At 36.5% G+C, this 19,633-nt stretch overlaps 1 protein-coding gene across 1 annotated transcript; it reads left to right on the top strand.

Annotated features, from left to right (window-relative positions):
• The first annotated feature begins 7,974 nt into the window (after positions 1-7,974).
• On the top strand, positions 7,975-12,520 carry LOC118065795 (uncharacterized). Its single transcript, XM_035081308.1, has 2 exons — positions 7,975-8,606; positions 10,858-12,520. The coding sequence occupies exon 2, from the start codon at positions 10,872-10,874 to the stop codon at positions 12,480-12,482; it is 1,611 nt and encodes a 536-aa protein (XP_034937199.1). The 5' UTR covers positions 7,975-8,606; positions 10,858-10,871; the 3' UTR covers positions 12,483-12,520.
• Positions 12,521-19,633: the final 7,113 nt, after the last annotated feature.

The raw sequence follows: 19,633 nt of genomic DNA, 5'->3' as shown, positions 1-19,633 counted from the left end.
CTTACGTATATACACTGACCTCAGATATTACTACAGCAATAGACTTGTTTTTCTCTCTCTCTCTCTTTCTCTTTCAATGTATTTGGAAAGATAAAATAAATGTTTGTATTGATATTTTTGTAGCGTGATTGGTTTAGATGTAAATAGCGAGACATTTGACAGATAGAATTGATTAAATCACTATTTCAATTAGCTATCGATAAATATTTACAAAGTGAATTGAAGCAAAGTACTGAGTAGAAAGTGTGTATATATGTGTTTTGTGTATATATGTGTTCAATCGGATTTGGCATGCGGTGTAATTGCACTTGCTGATGAAATTTACCTGCACTCGAGAGTAGAACGAGTACATTCGCCGGAAGTGACTAGAGGCGCATCGTCGTATGTAACACAGCGTGCAAGATTAGCATAACAGAGCCAGGGTTACTGTACCGTGTCTCTCAAATAAGAGAAGGGAGAATATTTTAGTCGTCTCACGAATTCATGTGCTTTTACTATCCTTTATTAAATTTATCCTTTTTCTACTTGCAACATCAACGATAATTCGCCATTTATTATTGACACATTTTCAACACCTTGTGCACTTATGTTATTTCAATAATTCAGATTACTTGAAAAAAAAGGGAAAGCTTTGAGTTAAAAATGTATACAACGGTAATTGGAAAATGTATTTTTTATGAACAAAAATTCTCATTTTCTTATGGAATTATGAAAGGTGAATTTTTTTTTAATAATTGTAAATGGAGGATTTATTAAATATTACCACTAATCACTTCATTGCATTTTTTATTTTTGGAATTAATTTAATTAAAATATTTGATAAATATTATTCCCCAGCTGTCTCAAATAATGGAATTTTTTAAGATCATTATCTGATAAATTAATGCACAACTACTGATGATACCTCTAAATGAGATGAAAAAAAAACATTGCCGAAAGTAATATCAGAGTTTTTAAATACTGTAATGAGTGTAAATAATAATCCAGATAATGAAGAGATTCAAAAACAAAAAAAAAAACGATGAGAGAATCCGTTGACGCCTCACACAAACAGTTTCTCGAGATTCTATCTGTAAGTGACGCCTCTTAATGCGTGACCGGGGTCAAGATGACACCGTTATACCTTTACGCAAGAGTAATTTCCGTGGAAAAACTCACAGAGTGAAATTAACGTGATATTTAACCACAAGTTGTGGATTACAACGAAATATAAAGTTTAAAAAAAAAAAGATACTTTTTTTTAATGACTTTCTCTTCATGAGGATCTTTTTCTTCATCATTTTTATCTTGCTTATTTCCCCGGGGTATTGATAATCAGAAGACTTAAAAATATTTCGTGATGACATACTGAGCTGAGGATTGATTACCGCAGTATTTGGGTTGGGCCCGTTATGAAAGCAATTAGTCGAGCAATGCTTACAGTAGAGGAGGACTTATCACACCCCATCGCGTTTTAATCCAATTATTTCTGGGAATTCATTGGAGCGAACTAAAACCACCCTACTAGCATATTGGTCAGTTGGCAAGACCTTTAGAACTAGTCTTTTCTGTTTGCTCGGCTTCAATTCGAACTCGGATGACTTCCAAGGGATGGCAATGCAATTGAATTAGCCAAGTAGAGTGGATAGTGGTCTATCTGTATTCGCGTGTGTATTTAGTGTAAATGTGACGTAGGTAGTTTATCTGACAAATTTGCGGATGCCAATCATTATCCAGGATTATTTGGCCACTTGGATTAATGCGATATATATCTATACATCTGATGTTGGTAGTCTTGGTTGATTTATTCTTAACTTGAAAGCACCGTTTCATGCAGCAGCGTATAAAGCGTTAAATAAATTATCAAGCGCGGTAGAATATACACGAGATTCAACCACGATTTGCCTAGCAAACCGCAAGCTTTTCACCAGGTATAAATATATATAAGAAAAGAACAGAAAATTTTCGTACAGGGTACAGAGTTATATCCAAGTTTAGAATGAAATTCGAGAGGACAAAGCCTCACTGGAGTGGTACTGACGAAATCTTTAGAGAAAGTTTTAGCTTAAGAAAAAGCTCTCGACTTTCCACGGCAGCCAGATATAATAATTTCCTGGGACAATAGCAGACGGATCGTATTCTCAGTTCGAATGGGTTATACAAAAAGAATGAGATAATGGAGTATGAAAAAATGAACAAAAAAGTATAGGGTATTCATGAGTATAAGAGCATTAATTCTCTACGAAATCTAATAAAAAATTTTATATTACTTTCGTTGAGGTATTCATATGTGATAATTTCTTACCAATTTTTTCTTTTCAGTTACATTACGCGGATCATTTTCATACGTTGAATAGTTACTTTTTTGTATAAAATTATGTACACAATTGAATCATTTCTTTTTCTTTTATTGAATAATTATTTTAAGCTTTTACATTTCCAGAAAAGCTAATAAATTATTTATTTTATTTTTCAATTAAATAAGCATTATTTTTTAAATTAAACTTGTTCTTTAAAAAACTTAAACTATTTTAATTATCCAAAAAATTGTATGAAACTTTCTTGAAATGATTCAGCTTTCACCAACACCTGGAGCATTTTTTTGATTGTGGTGAGCAAAATGATGAAACTGATTTGATCAAGACCGAGAGCAGTATTTTAAAGCTCGTATACTTGAACAAAGAGTATTGAAAAACAAGAGTATATAATAAAACAGATGAATATCACTAATTTACAAGTCGCAAATTGAGATAAATTGGCAAGTGGAATTGGTGACAGTTGTGGCTCGTAGCAATGTCTCGAAAATAAAGGCCAGAGGGAGCGGCAAAGAGAAAAGGACATCACGATGGTGGTCCACGAGTCGGCGGGGTTAAATTATAGGCATCCAATGAGCCTGAAGAAAATCAATCATTTGTAAAGTCGGCAAAAAGGACTCGAGGGATGCAGTCCGGTATAATCTGCTGGTTGCCGCCTCACTCTTCACTCCAATCCACTTGTCCACCTCTTCTTGTTCTCTCCCAAGAACCAGTCTTGACTCTTCTATACCGTCGCTTCCTCTCCTACTTCATTACGGCTTAATTTATTTTAACCTACTAGGTAAGAAGCCATCAAGCAAGAAACCTTTCACACTGCTCACTGCGGACGCTAAAGCCACATAAAGAGAATTACGTGAACGAATGATAAATGAATTAAATACTATGAAGAAGAAATGGTGGCATCAAAGGGACATGTATTAAAGAAACAAATTGACTTGAAAATATTTTGACCACAACAAAACTGCTAACTTCTTTTTTTCTTGGAATAAAACCAGTATTTATTGATTTTAATCCCAATTCCAAAAGTAAACTGTTCATAAATTATTTCAGATGTATTCTTTTTGTTCAAAATAACAACAAACTAGAAAGATATTCTCTTATCAATTAGTTGGCAGCAATTTTTTAGTATGCTATCTTGGACAAAAATGAACAGATGAATTACTTAGCAGATTATTTGATTGATTAGCTAATAGAGTCTGATAAGACTATTATTGGTTTATATCTACACCATTGTTGAAAAATTCCAGGTTGAAGCCAACCGTTTTAAAATTACCCTAGCGTTATTTTAGAACTGTTTTAAAATATTCCAACATTGATAGTCTAGATGTCAACCATCAATAATCTTATCATACACCATTAGTTGATCAATCACAAGTTTTCAACAGCTTATAGGAATTTCATAATCTGCTAAATAATACATCTGTTTATTTTTCCTACAAGTATTGACTATTAATTTTTAATTATCAAGCTTATCTTGTCTACCAGCTACTATCAACATTTTTATTAGATTACATAGCACGTTACATGAAGTAAGAAGTATTAGCGAGGTAAAGGGTAATGTGTACAAGGAAAATCAATTGGTATACGGGGGAATAGATACATAATGTAATAAAGAAGAAGAAGAAGATTTCAATTTGAATAAAAAAGGGAGCGGCAAATTGATTGACCCCTCTCGACTCTCAATGAAACGATGCTCTTGTCCATAAGCGGATATTGATCATTTGGATGAATGAGCTCAAAGGAGCAGTTTAGTATTGCTCTCTATGAACCGCAAAAAATCATCAGACTTTTATGATTTTGTTCTTTATTTTTTTATTTTCTCTCCTTTCCAATGAAGATGGTTTAACCCGAAAGAACCTTTCTTACAAGTTCGTGTGGTAGATAATAAAGTTAATTACGTCCGATACACTTCTATACTACTATGACTCAATTTGTTTTCTATACTTTGCTCTTTCATCTTTGATACCCTTTGTGCCACTAATGAGATTAATAAAAATTACTGCTCATTTTTCGCTCTAAATTATACCTAACTACTGTCTTCATTCAACGACCAGTTTGCTCGTTTAATATTTATTAAAACTGAATGCTTAATGTTGAAAATAATTGTTTCACACTTTTTAATGATTTTGATTGCAATATCTATAATATTTGAAGAATAAAATAATGATATTTTATCTTAATTAAAAAAAAAAGAAAAAAAGTCGTGAAATATATTTAGAAAAATTTTCTATCTGTGAAGAGATATTTCCTTTTTCTTTTGCAATCGTTAAAGTAATTAGAAGGTTGAAAAAAGTTGGCGTCCACTTCTAATTGCTTTATCTCCCGGGCGTATCGAAGATGAAGAATAAAAATCAACTCTATCATAAAGATTATGGATTTATCTGTTGGATTGATTTAATATTTTAAGAAGAGTAAAGATATTAAATAAGAGAGACTATAAAAATAATCTAAAGATCTTTGAAGAAAAAATTAGCACAATTTTCGAGGATATTTAATGAGAAGAAGAATGATACAGTGACAAATGAAATATAATAAACAAAAGTAAGAGCAAAGCTAGGTGTAATAAACAAAATGGACTGTACTTTTGTGGTTTTTTAATTAAAATTACGAGTTTACATGAAGGAAAATAGTATAGAGAAGTAAAGCTCATCGCGGTATCTTTACCATGCTTTTGTATATCCTATCGTCTGTGTCGAGTTGGCTATAGGATACCAGAGAATGAAGGGGATTTTTTATTTTTCATACCCCACTTTTATTTCCTTTTTTTGTTCAAACGAAATGAGTTAGCAGTGTACATGAGACAGAGTGAGGAAGAGCAACAAAATTTATGAAAGACTTCCATTCAAATTCGCAACCGCACTTTCATGTACATTTCAACCTCAAGTCTACTACTTTTTCTTCATAAAAAATTCAATTTTTCCAGAGTTTCAAGTAATAGATTTCTTTTTTATTGAAACTTAAATATGAAAAATGAAATGACATTATTTTTGAGATGCATAACATTTTAGTGTCATTAAATATTTAGAAAGGATAATATTCCTTAATTACTAGAAACACGGTTTGGAATGATAAAAAAATAAAATAATTTCACGGAATAAAAATAAAAATAGTTTGAATAGCACTTGGAATAAATTTTCTATACACTGTGACGTTATTTTTTGATAACGCCCCATTGGTAGCTCCAGAAACAATTTATTGAATATTTTGAGGCTAATAATAGCCAATTTAAGGCTCATCTGAGCTATTATACTGATTCTTATAGTCAGAAATTCATACTTTCCAATGCTTTATTAATTATATTTACTTTCCCTACGCCAAAATTATCTTTATTATTTCTATTTAATCATTACTATTTAATTTATGAGTCTTGATTATTATCGAATTAAATTTCTGTATATTTTTGTTGTTAATTTCACATTTGGATTTATTTTATGTTTTATTGGCGTAGAATAGTTAGTTATAAGTTAGGATTATAACATTTAATGCAAACCAAGGCTGATTGATTTAGTTAATAATTAAAAAGTAGTGTGAAAATCTCAATAACCCAAGATGAAAGCAGAGTTGGATCCAGAGAAGATTTGTCAGCAATATGGACGATTGAGAGGAGAGTTGGGAAGCTGTAGTGGAGTAGAGGACCAAAAGTAACGTGTCACCCTGCAGTTTTCCCATGCTGGGAGACGTCCTAGCCCTAAGGGTTGTAGTCACGGGGTTGTTGCCAGTAAAATGGGACTCCAATAAAAAGATGGAAGTATGGAAGAGGTCGTAGGATTAAGTTTTTGAGTTTAGACATTAAGTTTTAGAGTTTAGAATTAAGTTTTGGTGCACATTAGTTTTAAGTGACCCCTCCATATGAAATCTGGGAGAAGTCACGTGAAGATAACCACCAATAAGAAGTATTGTAAGACGAATTGAAAGAATTTTGAGTTTGGAGGGAGAAGAAATTGCGGAGAATGAAGAAATTAAAGATAGGAGATTTTGAGGATTCAGTTTTTTGGAGTTTAGTCGAGAGTTTAGTCGAGAGGTGAGTCGAGAGTTAGTCGAGAGTAAGTCAAGAAGTCGAGTGCAGGCCATGCCTGTGAAGAGATGAGTGTGCCAATTGGAAGAGCAGAGATCCAGAAGGCAGAATGAAGATCAGCAATGAGCTCCATTCCAGTACAAGGAAGTCCAGAACAACCGGGACTAGGTTTGATAAAAGCTAAACATCGAAAGCTCTCTGCAGAAGTTGTAAGTTATTGAGAATTGACTTGAGATGGGTTAAAAGGAAACTTTGTATTTAGTTGAGAATATTTTATTTTTATGGAAAAGAAAATCCGTGAGGCTTGGTTTGCTCTCGTACTCGTTTGTTAGGTTTAAGTTTAGTTATGTATTCAGTTAAAGAAGATTGTGATGTAGTTGAGTTAATTTGATTTAAAGATTTGTTTTATTGTTAAGGATTAAGATATTGAGTTATTGAGTTGAGTTAGAATTTATTAAGAAATGATTTTTGTTGAAGAAATATGCTTTAGTTTATGTAGAATGTGTTTGAGCTCCAGAATTGTAACAGGTTAACGTTTGGTTCAGTTTATTTTGAGAATTGTAAAATGTTAAAGTTTCAGTTAGATGATTTTGATTTATAATTATGCTTTGAGCTCCAGTTATTGTTGAGAAAGTTAACAGTATTAAGAATAAATTTAATAATTAAAATATTACGAACTCGTTAGATTATTTGTGGTAGTTTGAAAACCTTCAACCGATTCCGTAGTCAGTCGATTTTATTTGCGTCTTTAGTCCCTTTGTTTTCTCGATTTAATTTGTTCTGTTGGCCGGACACGACCCCTCTCCACAACCTACACAACTGAGGGCCAGGACATGCCCTGTTCAGGAGGATCCTGATTTTTGGTGGGACCATCTTAGTTAAGTTAGATATAAGTTTGAGATTTAGTTTTAAGTATTGAGATTTTGATATAAGTTTGAGATTTAGTTTTAAGTATTGAGATTTCGAGATATTGTGTGGATTTTGAGTTAGTTAGTAAGTTGAGATATTGAGGTTAGATTTAAGTTTGAATTAGTTGTAAGTTATACCAGTTTAGTTGTTCTGGTGAATAAAAATAACTTGGCGCCCTAGGTAAAGTAGTATTAGTCTCCCAGGGATGGTTCTAATCAGGATGCCCACCTGAAGGAAGGTGCGTTATGGAGTGAACCCCTTTTGGGGGTCGAAAAATAACGTTACAAATGGCGCCCGACGTGGGGCTGCGCCGAAAATTTATGTTTTGTTAAGGTTAATAATTTTTGAGATTAAGATTTGTTAAGTAATGGAGATTTGATTAGTAAAGTTAAGATAGAATTTTGTTGAGTAGTTGAAGATTTAGTATTATTAGAGTTATTGAGATTTATTTGATGCATTTGTTGAGTCTTTGTTTGATGATAATATTGTGGATAGTTTAGTTATTTTCTTTGTTCGATGGTTGAAGGTTCACCTGTAATACATTCATTTCATATTAAGTTATTTTCTTTGTTACAATTCTGGAACATTCTTTGCATTATTAAAATTTCATTTTCACGTTTGATTAGTAGGCTTAGAAGGAATTGAGAATTAGAAGAAAGAAATTTATTAATATTATTATTATTAAAATTCCACGAAAATAATAGCTCTTAAGTTAAAATTTTTTTGTGTGCTCTAGTAAAATCGTGAGATCCAGTTCGAACATGCAAAGTTTAAGAAATAAACATTCTTTCCTTCGTTGTTCATATGTAAAAGTTCTAGGTATTAACGTTTGCTCTAGTATTAAAAGATTCAATTTAGTAATCCAAAGCTTTTGCAGTAGCTTATGAAAAGATAAAGAGAGTTCCAGAAAATTTTATTTCAAATAATATAGTATTTAATATAAAAACTATAAATAGGAATTATAAACTAGGCTTTGTCTTTCCAAGAATATTCTCTTGGTGATTTTCCATTGAAGAAAGTCTATAATCCCAAAACGTAAACAGTGCAAGTACACGTGCACTTGTGGCGTGCTTCTTTGTTAGACCCAAACGCCTCAGCCAATCAGCGAACGCGATACGGTGCGCGAGAGCAACTCCCGCGCGGCGTCACCTCATTCTTGTCGAAGCTGCCGAGCAGTTAAGACGCGTAGTGAGCACCTCGTGTAAACTTAAAATTGTTTGCGTTTATAAATCATCAAGTATTACTAAATAAAACATACTACAGTGGTGTATTAATAGAGTACGTAGATTTAAGTTTTTTTTTCTAACGAAAATTAGTGGTGTGAGAGAGGCAGTAGAGTGCCACGAGATACAGCAGTTGGAAAAAGAAACAACCATCGTTTGCTTTGGGTAAGTTACAGTCTTATTATATTCGATCATTAATAGGTGTCTTGTTGCCTTAATTATTGTTAAAACAAAAGTGAAAGAGTTTATCTAAAGTCGAATATAACCCTGAAAAACATGAAATATTTGGTGAAGTGTGTACGTGACTGACGATGGGGTATACAATGAAGGTTGTGCATAAAGAAATTCGCGTTCAGTACAGTTTGCTCTAGTTATTTGTTAAAAGCACATCTTCAGTCATATTGGTCATTGAATTATCATGGATATAGTCAAGACAATTAGGTAGCTGGCATGGGAAGTACGTAAGGCAACCGGTGTTGGCTATGAACATCCAGATAAAATCATTTGAGTCAAAGTTGCTACAGTTTGCTACAGTATTACAGTTTGCTACAGTTTGCTACAGTTAATTAATAAAGAAAAATGAAAATAAATGAATAAAGTTTAGAGTAATAAACATTTACAGAGTGAGTTTGACAAATAAAAGCAACGTTGTTTACAAGATTTTCATGTCGGTAGCCTCTTTGTCTGGCGAGATGCGCAGAACGATACGCGTAGAGTCGAAGCGTTGAGCCTGCTTCGCCTGCTTGCAGTTCTCGCACGAGGGGTGAGTCCACTCGCCTACACACTTCTCAAGCACGTCGCCAGAAAACTTTCAACGCGATAATACACTATAATTAATTCATGAAGCCTGAAAAGTAATAGCTTATGTGGTGTAGAATCGTCTAAAGTCATTAGTGATCTAGAGTATAGAAAAATTAATGAAGAACTTGGGTCGTGGTGAATCGAAAGGTACTGCTGTTACGAGGAAGCAGCCGGCAACCGTTGACCGTGCTGGCGTGGAAAGACACCATGAAACTAAATTTATTTAAAGTTGATCCAGAAATAAAATATAAAGAATTGCTCCAGTATTACAGCTACAGTAAAATTATATTTTAGTAAGATATTTATAGTATGCTCCAGTTACGTGATAAAATAAATACTCTCCGCCATGTTGGACATAGAGATGGAAGTCGAGATTTTTTTTTATATATATTTCCGTTACAGTGTGCTACAGTATTAAAAGAGAAGAATCTTTCTTTGAAAGTATTAAAGTAACCAAGTAATGATTAATAAATAGAGAAGATAATAACTTAGAATGAAAATAATGGTGTACGTGATTTCCACGCCGGTAAAGTCTTTGCTCTAACGGTTGCGCAGAACGATGCGCGTGAGTAGTGGCATCGAGGTTACCTCGCTCGCTTGTAATTCCTTCGCGCGGGAAGTTATGACTCGAAGCTCGCGGTTTGACACGAAAAGATTGGAAAAAAATACCAGTAAAGTCGATTAGAAATTAATATCGAGATGATAACCGAGGAAATACCTTAAGATGATATAATTGACGGAATGATCCAGTACTATTTTGATAATAAATAGATGAATAAAGTAAAGGGATACTTTTGTGTACTTTTTACGTGCCATTTCAGTCAGTCCAGTCTATCTAACTTTGGTTTTACTCAGCGGATGATAGTATGTTTCTTTTTTTAATAAAATATGTAATGGAACAAACTTAATGGTTTGGATGAGGAAAATAATTAGTAAAAATTGGATTCGCGAATTTATAGTGAAAAATTAAAGATGGACATCTCGTGGTTTTGGTGAATGGCTTAATACCCAGTAAATAAATAAAATATTGACTTTAATTTGTACAAGTAAACTAATTTACAGGTGACACGTCGTTTTGTGTCGTGTCACAGCTCCAGTTGATTGCTCTAGTTACCATTTTTTTTTCGCTGATAAGAAGAAGTAATCTTCTTTAGTCAAATTGATAATAAGGTGTTTTTGTTTATTCCACTTAATTTTCCTTAAGTAAGCAGTCTTAGGTGACTAGCTCAATTAAAATAGTGATCCTATTCGCCAATAAGCCATAGAGATGAGTCATAATAACTTGTTTGGAATTAAGAGAATAAAATAGAATGAATATAAGAAAGTTAAGAAAAAGAAACTTTCTTGCAAATCAGTATAATTTCAAGGTTAAATTGATTTTTTTTTGGTTTCCACGAAATGAATAGAGAACTATCATCACGGGCTGAGTTAGCTGATCACAAAGAATGAACGTAAAATAAATAAACAATCAGTGACTGGCTCGGGTTCATGGAAAGTAGAGTAAACAAAACTCTCGGTTTTATATTTTATCGAGCGACCATTACCCTTAGTATGAATCTAACCAAAATAATAAAGGATATGGGTTCCTACTATGATAAAGCATGCTTGTAAATAGAGAATCATTCGGAGATGGCGGACTCTAATGATCGTACGACGGATAAGGAGACGGAGACTGACGACTCGTCACCATTGACAACCCGTGAAGAACCTATAGTAGACCCGGAGGTAGCAACGGGATCTCAAGACGCTGAAGGAGCTGTTGGAGGTCCTAGCACGACCCCCCAAGTACCAACTAATGAGCCTGGGAGAATTGGTGGGTATAAACGTTCCACTATAGGAAGCAACATCTATTTTAATGTAGATCCTCGTTCGCAAGCCGGTTATTCGTTATACCCTGATTTTAATCGTGGACCACCAATGAATATAAACCCTACCCCGGAGGTAGATCCAAGACTTGTCTATCATCCTAATGTTAATTTCCATCGCGGTAGTCAGGGTTATGGATCGTCCTTTGGTTATTCTGCTCCTGAAGTAAACGTTCCAGGACTTGCTCAGAGTATTGATGCTGGTTTTGCTCAAGGCCCTTCAACTAGTGTTGCTCCAGTAAATGTTCAAGGGTTTGCCCCAGGATTCATCCCAGGGGTATCTCAAAATGATCCTTCTCGACGAAGTACGATTCATCCATCGCGAGCTGACATGAGAATCAACTCTGATGATTCTGAAATAATTCCAGGAAGCTCTAGTACAGTAAAACCTATTATGTTCTTACAAGCAATGCAACGATGGGATATCACCTTCAGTGGTGCCCTCGGGGAAGATGTTGAATTATTCCTCAGTCGTATTCAGGAAGGTCTAGATTTATTAGGTGTTAATGAAGATACTTTGTTAAAAACTTTGCCGTTTCTATTAAAAGGTGGTGCTCTAGTTTGGTACAGAGCTCGAGTGAAGAATTTTGCAACGTGGCAACAAGTTAGATTAGCTTTTCGCTCTAGATTCGCAGATCCAGACTATCAGATAGCATTAAGAGAGGAAATCAGTCGTCGTACGCAAGCTGAAGGCGAACCTATTGGTGAATACTTAGCATGTATGAATGGTTTGTTTGACCGAACTGATCCAAGTTGGACTGAGTGGGAGCGAGTGAGATATGCTCATCGTGGTATGCACCCTGCATATCGTATAGCGATTTCTTTGACTGATACATTAACCATGAACCAGTTAGAAAGTTTAGCCATCAGACATGAGCAAGTATGGCGTAGTCTGAAGGAGAGAAGAGCCCCTCCCCTCCCGGAAGAGTCCATGTGTCCCGCTTATGCGTATGCTGGTCCTAGGACTCATAACACTCAGTTTTATCCTTATGTAACCTCCAGACCAAGCCGAGCGAATGTCCAATTAGTACAACAAGAGTATGACTATGAGATAGAAACACTGGAAGCAATGCAATCGAGATCCAGCCAGAAGAAGACGGGTAATTTGCCTACAAATGTCCTTCCTACTCCTGTACCTTTCTATCCAACCAACCCTGTAGCTCCAGCTTTAGCTCCAGTTTCAGTTCCAGTCCCTCAAGCTACAGGTATAGTCCAAAAGAATTCTGTTAATCCCAATTGTTGGAATTGTAGTAAATCTGGTCACCTCTTTAGATTCTGTCCTGAGCCTCGCAGACGATTTTGTTTTAAATGTCAAGCTCCGGGAGTAACTTCAGTTAATTGCCCACGTTGCAACCAGGGAAACGCACAACAGTGAGCGTTATCCCGACTCAAACGCCCTCACTCTATCTCAAGGAGTCGGCCAAAGTAAATTCGAGGCAATCCTTTAAAGTAAATAGTTTTGTTCCAGACATTAAGCAAAAAGACGATAATTCACTAAGGAATTGTCAAGATTCCCCAGACTCAAATGACCTGGCACTCGCCTTTAATATTCAATTGGAACTAGGCAGCCATGTTATTGTCGCTTTAGTCGATAGTGGTGCAACGAAGTCATTTATCGGAAGAAAAGCCATCGATATCGTTCAAGACCTGGAATTACCTATAAAATTTATTCCATTTAGACGTGTAATTACTGCGAGTGGTGTACGCCATAAAATTAATGAGGTCTGGCACACCGTCCTCGAGTTAAAGAACAGGAAACTTCCTGCCTCTTTTCTATTGTTTCATGAGATGGATGAAGACTGTGTGTTGGGTATAGACTTCCTCCAGAAGTCTGGAATAGTTATAGACTTTAAAGGAAAGGCGTGGTTCTTCAGAGATGATCCAAACTCTCGTTTTACATTTGATCCAGTTGAAATTAATCGTTCTATTATATTGTATGGGCTCCAGTATTTAGCTTCATCGGAAAAACAACAATTAATGACGTTGTTGTCAGAATTGATTCCCGAACCTCCGAGAATACTTGGAGTAACTTCGGTAACTTCTCACGATATTGATGTTGGCGATAATCAAGCAATTAAACAGAGATTTTATTCTGTAACTCCAGCTATTCTTCAAGCAATGTGGAAAGAAGTTGATGAGATGTGGGCAACCGGTATCGTTGAACCTTGTAATAGTGATTGGGCTAGTCCCGTAGTCATGGTAAAGAAACCAAATAACACCTGGCGATTCTGTATCGATTTTCGCAAAGTCAATGCTATTACTAAGAAAGATGCCTATCCTATTCCTCACATGTCTGATATTTTAGATCAACTTCGTCAAGCTAATTATATTACTACTTTAGATTTGAGTCAAGCATATTTTCAAATCCCTTTAACGGAAAGGGCTAAGCCTATTACAGCATTTATTGTTCCAGGTAGAGGGTTGTTCCAGTTTACTAGAATGCCATATGGCTTAACGAATGCTCCAGCGACCTTTCAAAGGTTATTAGATAAAATATTAGGTCCAGAGGTCTATCCTCATGTTTTTGTCTACCTGGATGATATAATTATTGTCACTAAAACTTTCGAAGAACATCTTAAATGGCTTAAAATTGTTTTGGAGAAAATAAAAGCTGCAAATTTAACTATTAATCGTGAGAAAAGTTCATTTTGCTGTAATGAAGTTAAGTATTTAGGTTTCAAAGTAAATAACGAAGGTCTTCAAGTAGATCCGGATAAAACAGAGGCAGTAGTAAACTTTCCAACCCCCAAAAATGTCAAACAAATTCGTAGATTCCTAGGAATGGCTTCTTGGTATCGTCGCTTCATTCCAGACTTTGCTACAGTTGCAGCTCCATTGAATAAATTATTAAAGAAAGATAAGAAGTGGGAATGGGGTGACGAGCAACAGAAAGCTTTTGAGGAACTAAAAGTCAGATTAACCACTGCACCCACTCTAGCTTGTCCTGATTTCAATTTACAGTTTACGCTCCAGACAGATGCAAGTTCAGTTGGGTTAGGTGCTGTTTTAACTCAAGTCATTGATGGTGAGGAAAGGGTGATTGCTTATGCAAGTAGGTCAATGATAGATGCAGAGAAAAATTACTCGGTGACGGAACAGGAATGCCTAGCAGTCATATGGGCCATCCAAAAGTTTCGTTGTTACTTAGAAGGTTATTCTTTCACGGTTATAACTGACCATAGCAGTCTGAGGTGGTTACATAATGTGAAAAATCCCACAGGTCGTTTAGCAAGGTGGGCGCTAGAACTATTGCAGTATGATTTCACAATCATTCATCGTAAAGGAGCCTTGCATCATGTTCCCGATGCTTTATCCCGTATTCCAGAAGACTTAGTGGAAGTGTTACGATTCATTGACGTTACAGAGGATCGATGGTATCTCCGTCGATTTAGAGATATTGAAAGACGACCAGAAAAGTTCCCAGATTGGCGTATTGAGGAGTCTAGGATGTATTTTCATCGACCGTCAACCTTTGTTGAGGTCGAAATCGAAGATCTGGATGCTTGGAAATTAGTTTTACCAAGAGAAGCTAGATTAAGAGCGCTCCAGGAAGGCCATGCTACTCCTCAAGCCGGTCATCTCGGTATTGACAAAACTTATAGACGATTGTATATCAAGTATTATTGGCCACGTATGTTTAAGGATGTTCTAGCATATGTTAGGGCTTGTGAAGTATGTCAGCGAACCAAGGTTGAACAAACTCGTCCAGCAGGGTTCATGGGTCGTAGAGTCATCGAAGAACCATGGTCAGTTATTGCTGCTGATATCATGGGTCCCATACCTCGAAGCAAATCTGGTTTCGCGTATGTTCTAGTTATTCAAGACCTCTATACGAAATGGATTGAGATTCAACCCCTCAGAAAAGCTAATGGTAATTTGATTAGTAATTTTCTCCAAGATTTAGTCATTTCCAGATGGGGATCACCGAGAATCCTACTCACAGATAACGGCACCGAATTCTGCAACCGAAGTATCCAAGCCTTAGCGAGAGACGTGGGTTTTAGGCACACCACGACACCTCCTTATGACCCTCAAGCTGATCCAGTAGAACGCGTGAATAGAGTCATCAAAACTATGATCATCTCTTTTATTGAGGGTGACCAAAGAGAATGGGATAAATACCTTCATGAGTTTCGCTTTGCCCATAATACTGCTCACCACAGTTCAGTTCAAGCATCACCAGCTTTTCTTAATTTTGGCCGAGAACCACAGGCGGCCATTCAGTTACGTCGAGAGCACGAGGACAGGACAATGATGACGGAGCGGCCAACTACAGAATGGCTCCAGAGAATGAGACGACTAGATGATCTGAGGGCAACAGTAACGCATGCTCTAGATGCGGCATTCCAGAAACAAGCTCATTATTACAATCAGCGACGACGAAATATTGAATTTAGAGTTGGGGATCTAGTTTGGAAAAGGTATCATGTACTATCATCAGGTGCTCAACATTTTTCAGCGAAGTTATCACCACCTTACCATGGACCTTTCAGAATCACCCGGAAGATATCTAAGGTTGTATACGAATTATCAGATCTTGATGGAGCGGTAGTGGGAGAGTATGCCATCAAGGATCTGAAACTGTACAAAACCCCTTTATTTAACTAACAACCCCTTTTGTGTTGACTATAAAAATGACACAACCTGCTCCTAAGGGGAATATTCCCCTGCTGACATTACTAATAACTTTTGATTGTTCATATACTGCAAATTAATTCTTAAAATTGACATTGTAATAGTAACTTTAATTTCGTAATTGTTATCTTTTGTTTCGTAGTATAGTGAACACCTAATTGATACAATTGTGACTTCCAGGTACTCAAGAACGCTACAGTAGAGTTCCAGGATGGCGAGTCGTCATCCAAGTGATGGCGATTTTGAGTGGGTTAGACCTGAGCCCGAGGAAGAGGTCATAGTAATTGACGACGAGGACTGGGAGGAGGAGTCGTTGGCGGAAACCGACAGGGCACCCTCGCCGCCACCGCAATCGCGATCCCGTGGGCCTGGAGGGCTTGGTACTCCGGAACCGGACGAAAATATTGTTTTCGACGATGATCCGTTGTGGGATCCCATTAGGCCCTATGTCCCGGCATTGGTGTGGCTAGATGAATACCAGCCGGGGCTAATTAAGGCTTTGGGAGCCATGGCCAAAGCGCTAAGCCACAAAGATAACGAAGCCTGCCCCCTGAAAGAAAAGTTTGGAGTCAAGGTCCGGCATGCGCTGCCCGGAGAAATCCATCCGGTGCCGAAGATGTGTGATGTGGGAGTCCAATGGGATCAAGAAGGATTGGGAATCGGACCGACTCCTTCAGAAACAGTAGCTTCAGAAAAGCGAGGTCTAGAGAATGTAGCTCCAGTACAGCGGGATCCAGAAGATATAGCTCCAGTTGCAAATCCCTGTTCGCCTATGGAAATAGTACCAGAAGGGGGCGAAGAAGATCAAGAGTGGAGAGGGGCCCCCGAGCCACCTCGAGATGGTCCGAGGGTACGAGCCAACCTGGAAAGGCTATGCTGGAACTGTGGTCAGCCGAACCATAGTTATAGCAAATGTACGGCCCCAAGGCGAGTTTTCTGCCAGAGATGTGGTTGCAAGGGGGTAACGGTCCGTACCTGCAAACTCTGTCATGACTATTGGAGGAGAATGGGACCATATGTTCCCGCTTTTGGACGAAACGTACCCCGGGAAGCCTTCCACAGGGATAGAGGTGCTCGCCCCGGACCCAGCCAATCATGGAGGCTGAATAAATCCGAGTATCCCTAGCTATACGCTCCAACTCCTCAAGTACTCATAACGATAGTAGTTAGTCCTTTTGTGTAATTTTAAAATAAAATTTTCTCTGTAACCTCCCTAATTATCTACAGTGTGCTCCAGTAAAATTATACTAATCCAGTAACTGATCTTTGTAATAAGTAAAGAAATCATGTTATTAATGGTACAGTTCTAACCCTTGGCTACAGTTAATAAAAATAGTTAATGTAATAACAATGTATACTTGTAATTTCCGATAATATTATAATAACCTTTCCCTACTCCGATCCTATTCGACAGCCCTAGAAAATATTTAACACAGTTCGGTGGAGCATAGCGAATAAAGGAAACATAAGGGTTGTTTCGGGGATGGAAACTATGTCTGAGTGCTCCAGTCAGTTTGGTTGTTTCAGGTTAAAGATGTAGTTTAGCATGAGACTCTTTGTATTTCAGGCGTGGGTGCGAGTGGCCGAAAATTACAGTCGGGTTCCAGTTATGATGTTAGTTCACAGGAAAAAAAAATGTTTTGGGGAGCTCCAGTATAGTCTACAGTCAGAGTTAGTTCCAGAATACAGTCAATGGTGATGTCAGATTGCTCCAGTCAACTAGTCAACGGATAGTTCCGGTGAAAGAAAGAATGCAGTGTCCAGCAATGTTATAAGGCGTTCAAGATAGTTCCAGCATCCTAAGCAAAACCTTCTGTATGGGAGGGGGAGTTGTGACGTTATTTTTTGATAACGCCCCATTGGTAGCTCCAGAAACAATTTATTGAATATTTTGAGGCTAATAATAGCCAATTTAAGGCTCATCTGAGCTATTATACTGATTCTTATAGTCAGAAATTCATACTTTCCAATGCTTTATTAATTATATTTACTTTCCCTACGCCAAAATTATCTTTATTATTTCTATTTAATCATTACTATTTAATTTATGAGTCTTGATTATTATCGAATTAAATTTCTGTATATTTTTGTTGTTAATTTCACATTTGGATTTATTTTATGTTTTATTGGCGTAGAATAGTTAGTTATAAGTTAGGATTATAACATTTAATGCAAACCAAGGCTGATTGATTTAGTTAATAATTAAAAAGTAGTGTGAAAATCTCAATAACCCAAGATGAAAGCAGAGTTGGATCCAGAGAAGATTTGTCAGCAATATGGACGATTGAGAGGAGAGTTGGGAAGCTGTAGTGGAGTAGAGGACCAAAAGTAACGTGTCACCCTGCAGTTTTCCCATGCTGGGAGACGTCCTAGCCCTAAGGGTTGTAGTCACGGGGTTGTTGCCAGTAAAATGGGACTCCAATAAAAAGATGGAAGTATGGAAGAGGTCGTAGGATTAAGTTTTTGAGTTTAGACATTAAGTTTTAGAGTTTAGAATTAAGTTTTGGTGCACATTAGTTTTAAGTGACCCCTCCATATGAAAATCTGGGAGAAGTCACGTGAAGATAACCACCAATAAGAAGTATTGTAAGACGAATTGAAAGAATTTTGAGTTTGGAGGGAGAAGAAATTGCGGAGAATGAAGAAATTAAAGATAGGAGATTTTGAGGATTCAGTTTTTGGAGTCTAGTCGAGAGTTAGTCGAGAGTAGTCGAGAGTTAGTCGAGAGTAAGTCAAGAAGTCGAGTGCAGGCCATGCCTGTGAAGAGATGAGTGTGCCAATTGGAAGAGCAGAGATCCAGAAGGCAGAATGAAGATCAGCAATGAGCTCCATTCCAGTACAAGGAAGTCCAGAACAACCGGGACTAGGTTTGATAAAAGCTAAACATCGAAAGCTCTCTGCAGAAGTTGTAAGTTATTGAGAATTGACTTGAGATGGGTTAAAAGGAAACTTTGTATTTAGTTGAGAATATTTTATTTTTATGGAAAAGAAAATCCGTGAGGCTTGGTTTGCTCTCGTACTCGTTTGTTAGGTTTAAGTTTAGTTATGTATTCAGTTAAAGAAGATTGTGATGTAGTTGAGTTAATTTGATTTAAAGATTTGTTTTATTGTTAAGGATTAAGATATTGAGTTATTGAGTTGAGTTAGAATTTATTAAGAAATGATTTTTGTTGAAGAAATATGCTTTAGTTTATGTAGAATGTGTTTGAGCTCCAGAATTGTAACAGGTTAACGTTTGGTTCAGTTTATTTTGAGAATTGTAAAATGTTAAAGTTTCAGTTAGATGATTTTGATTTATAATTATGCTTTGAGCTCCAGTTATTGTTGAGAAAGTTAACAGTATTAAGAATAAATTTAATAATTAAAATATTACGAACTCGTTAGATTATTTGTGGTAGTTTGAAAACCTTCAACCGATTCCGTAGTCAGTCGATTTTATTTGCGTCTTTAGTCCCTTTGTTTTCTCGATTTAATTTGTTCTGTTGGCCGGACACGACCCCTCTCCACAACCTACACAACTGAGGGCCAGGACATGCCCTGTTCAGGAGGATCCTGATTTTTGGTGGGACCATCTTAGTTAAGTTAGATATAAGTTTGAGATTTAGTTTTAAGTATTGAGATTTTGATATAAGTTTGAGATTTAGTTTTAAGTATTGAGATTTCGAGATATTGTGTGGATTTTGAGTTAGTTAGTAAGTTGAGATATTGAGGTTAGATTTAAGTTTGAATTAGTTGTAAGTTATACCAGTTTAGTTGTTCTGGTGAATAAAAATAACTTGGCGCCCTAGGTAAAGTAGTATTAGTCTCCCAGGGATGGTTCTAATCAGGATGCCCACCTGAAGGAAGGTGCGTTATGGAGTGAACCCCTTTTGGGGGTCGAAAAATAACGTT

Source organism: Chelonus insularis, unplaced genomic scaffold, assembly GCF_013357705.1.
Source record: "Chelonus insularis isolate UGA/USDA-ARS -01 unplaced genomic scaffold, ASM1335770v1 contig_323_pilon, whole genome shotgun sequence".
Classification (NCBI taxonomy): Eukaryota; Metazoa; Arthropoda; class Insecta; order Hymenoptera; family Braconidae; genus Chelonus; species Chelonus insularis.
This window is presented reverse-complemented; position numbering and strand designations above follow the sequence as displayed.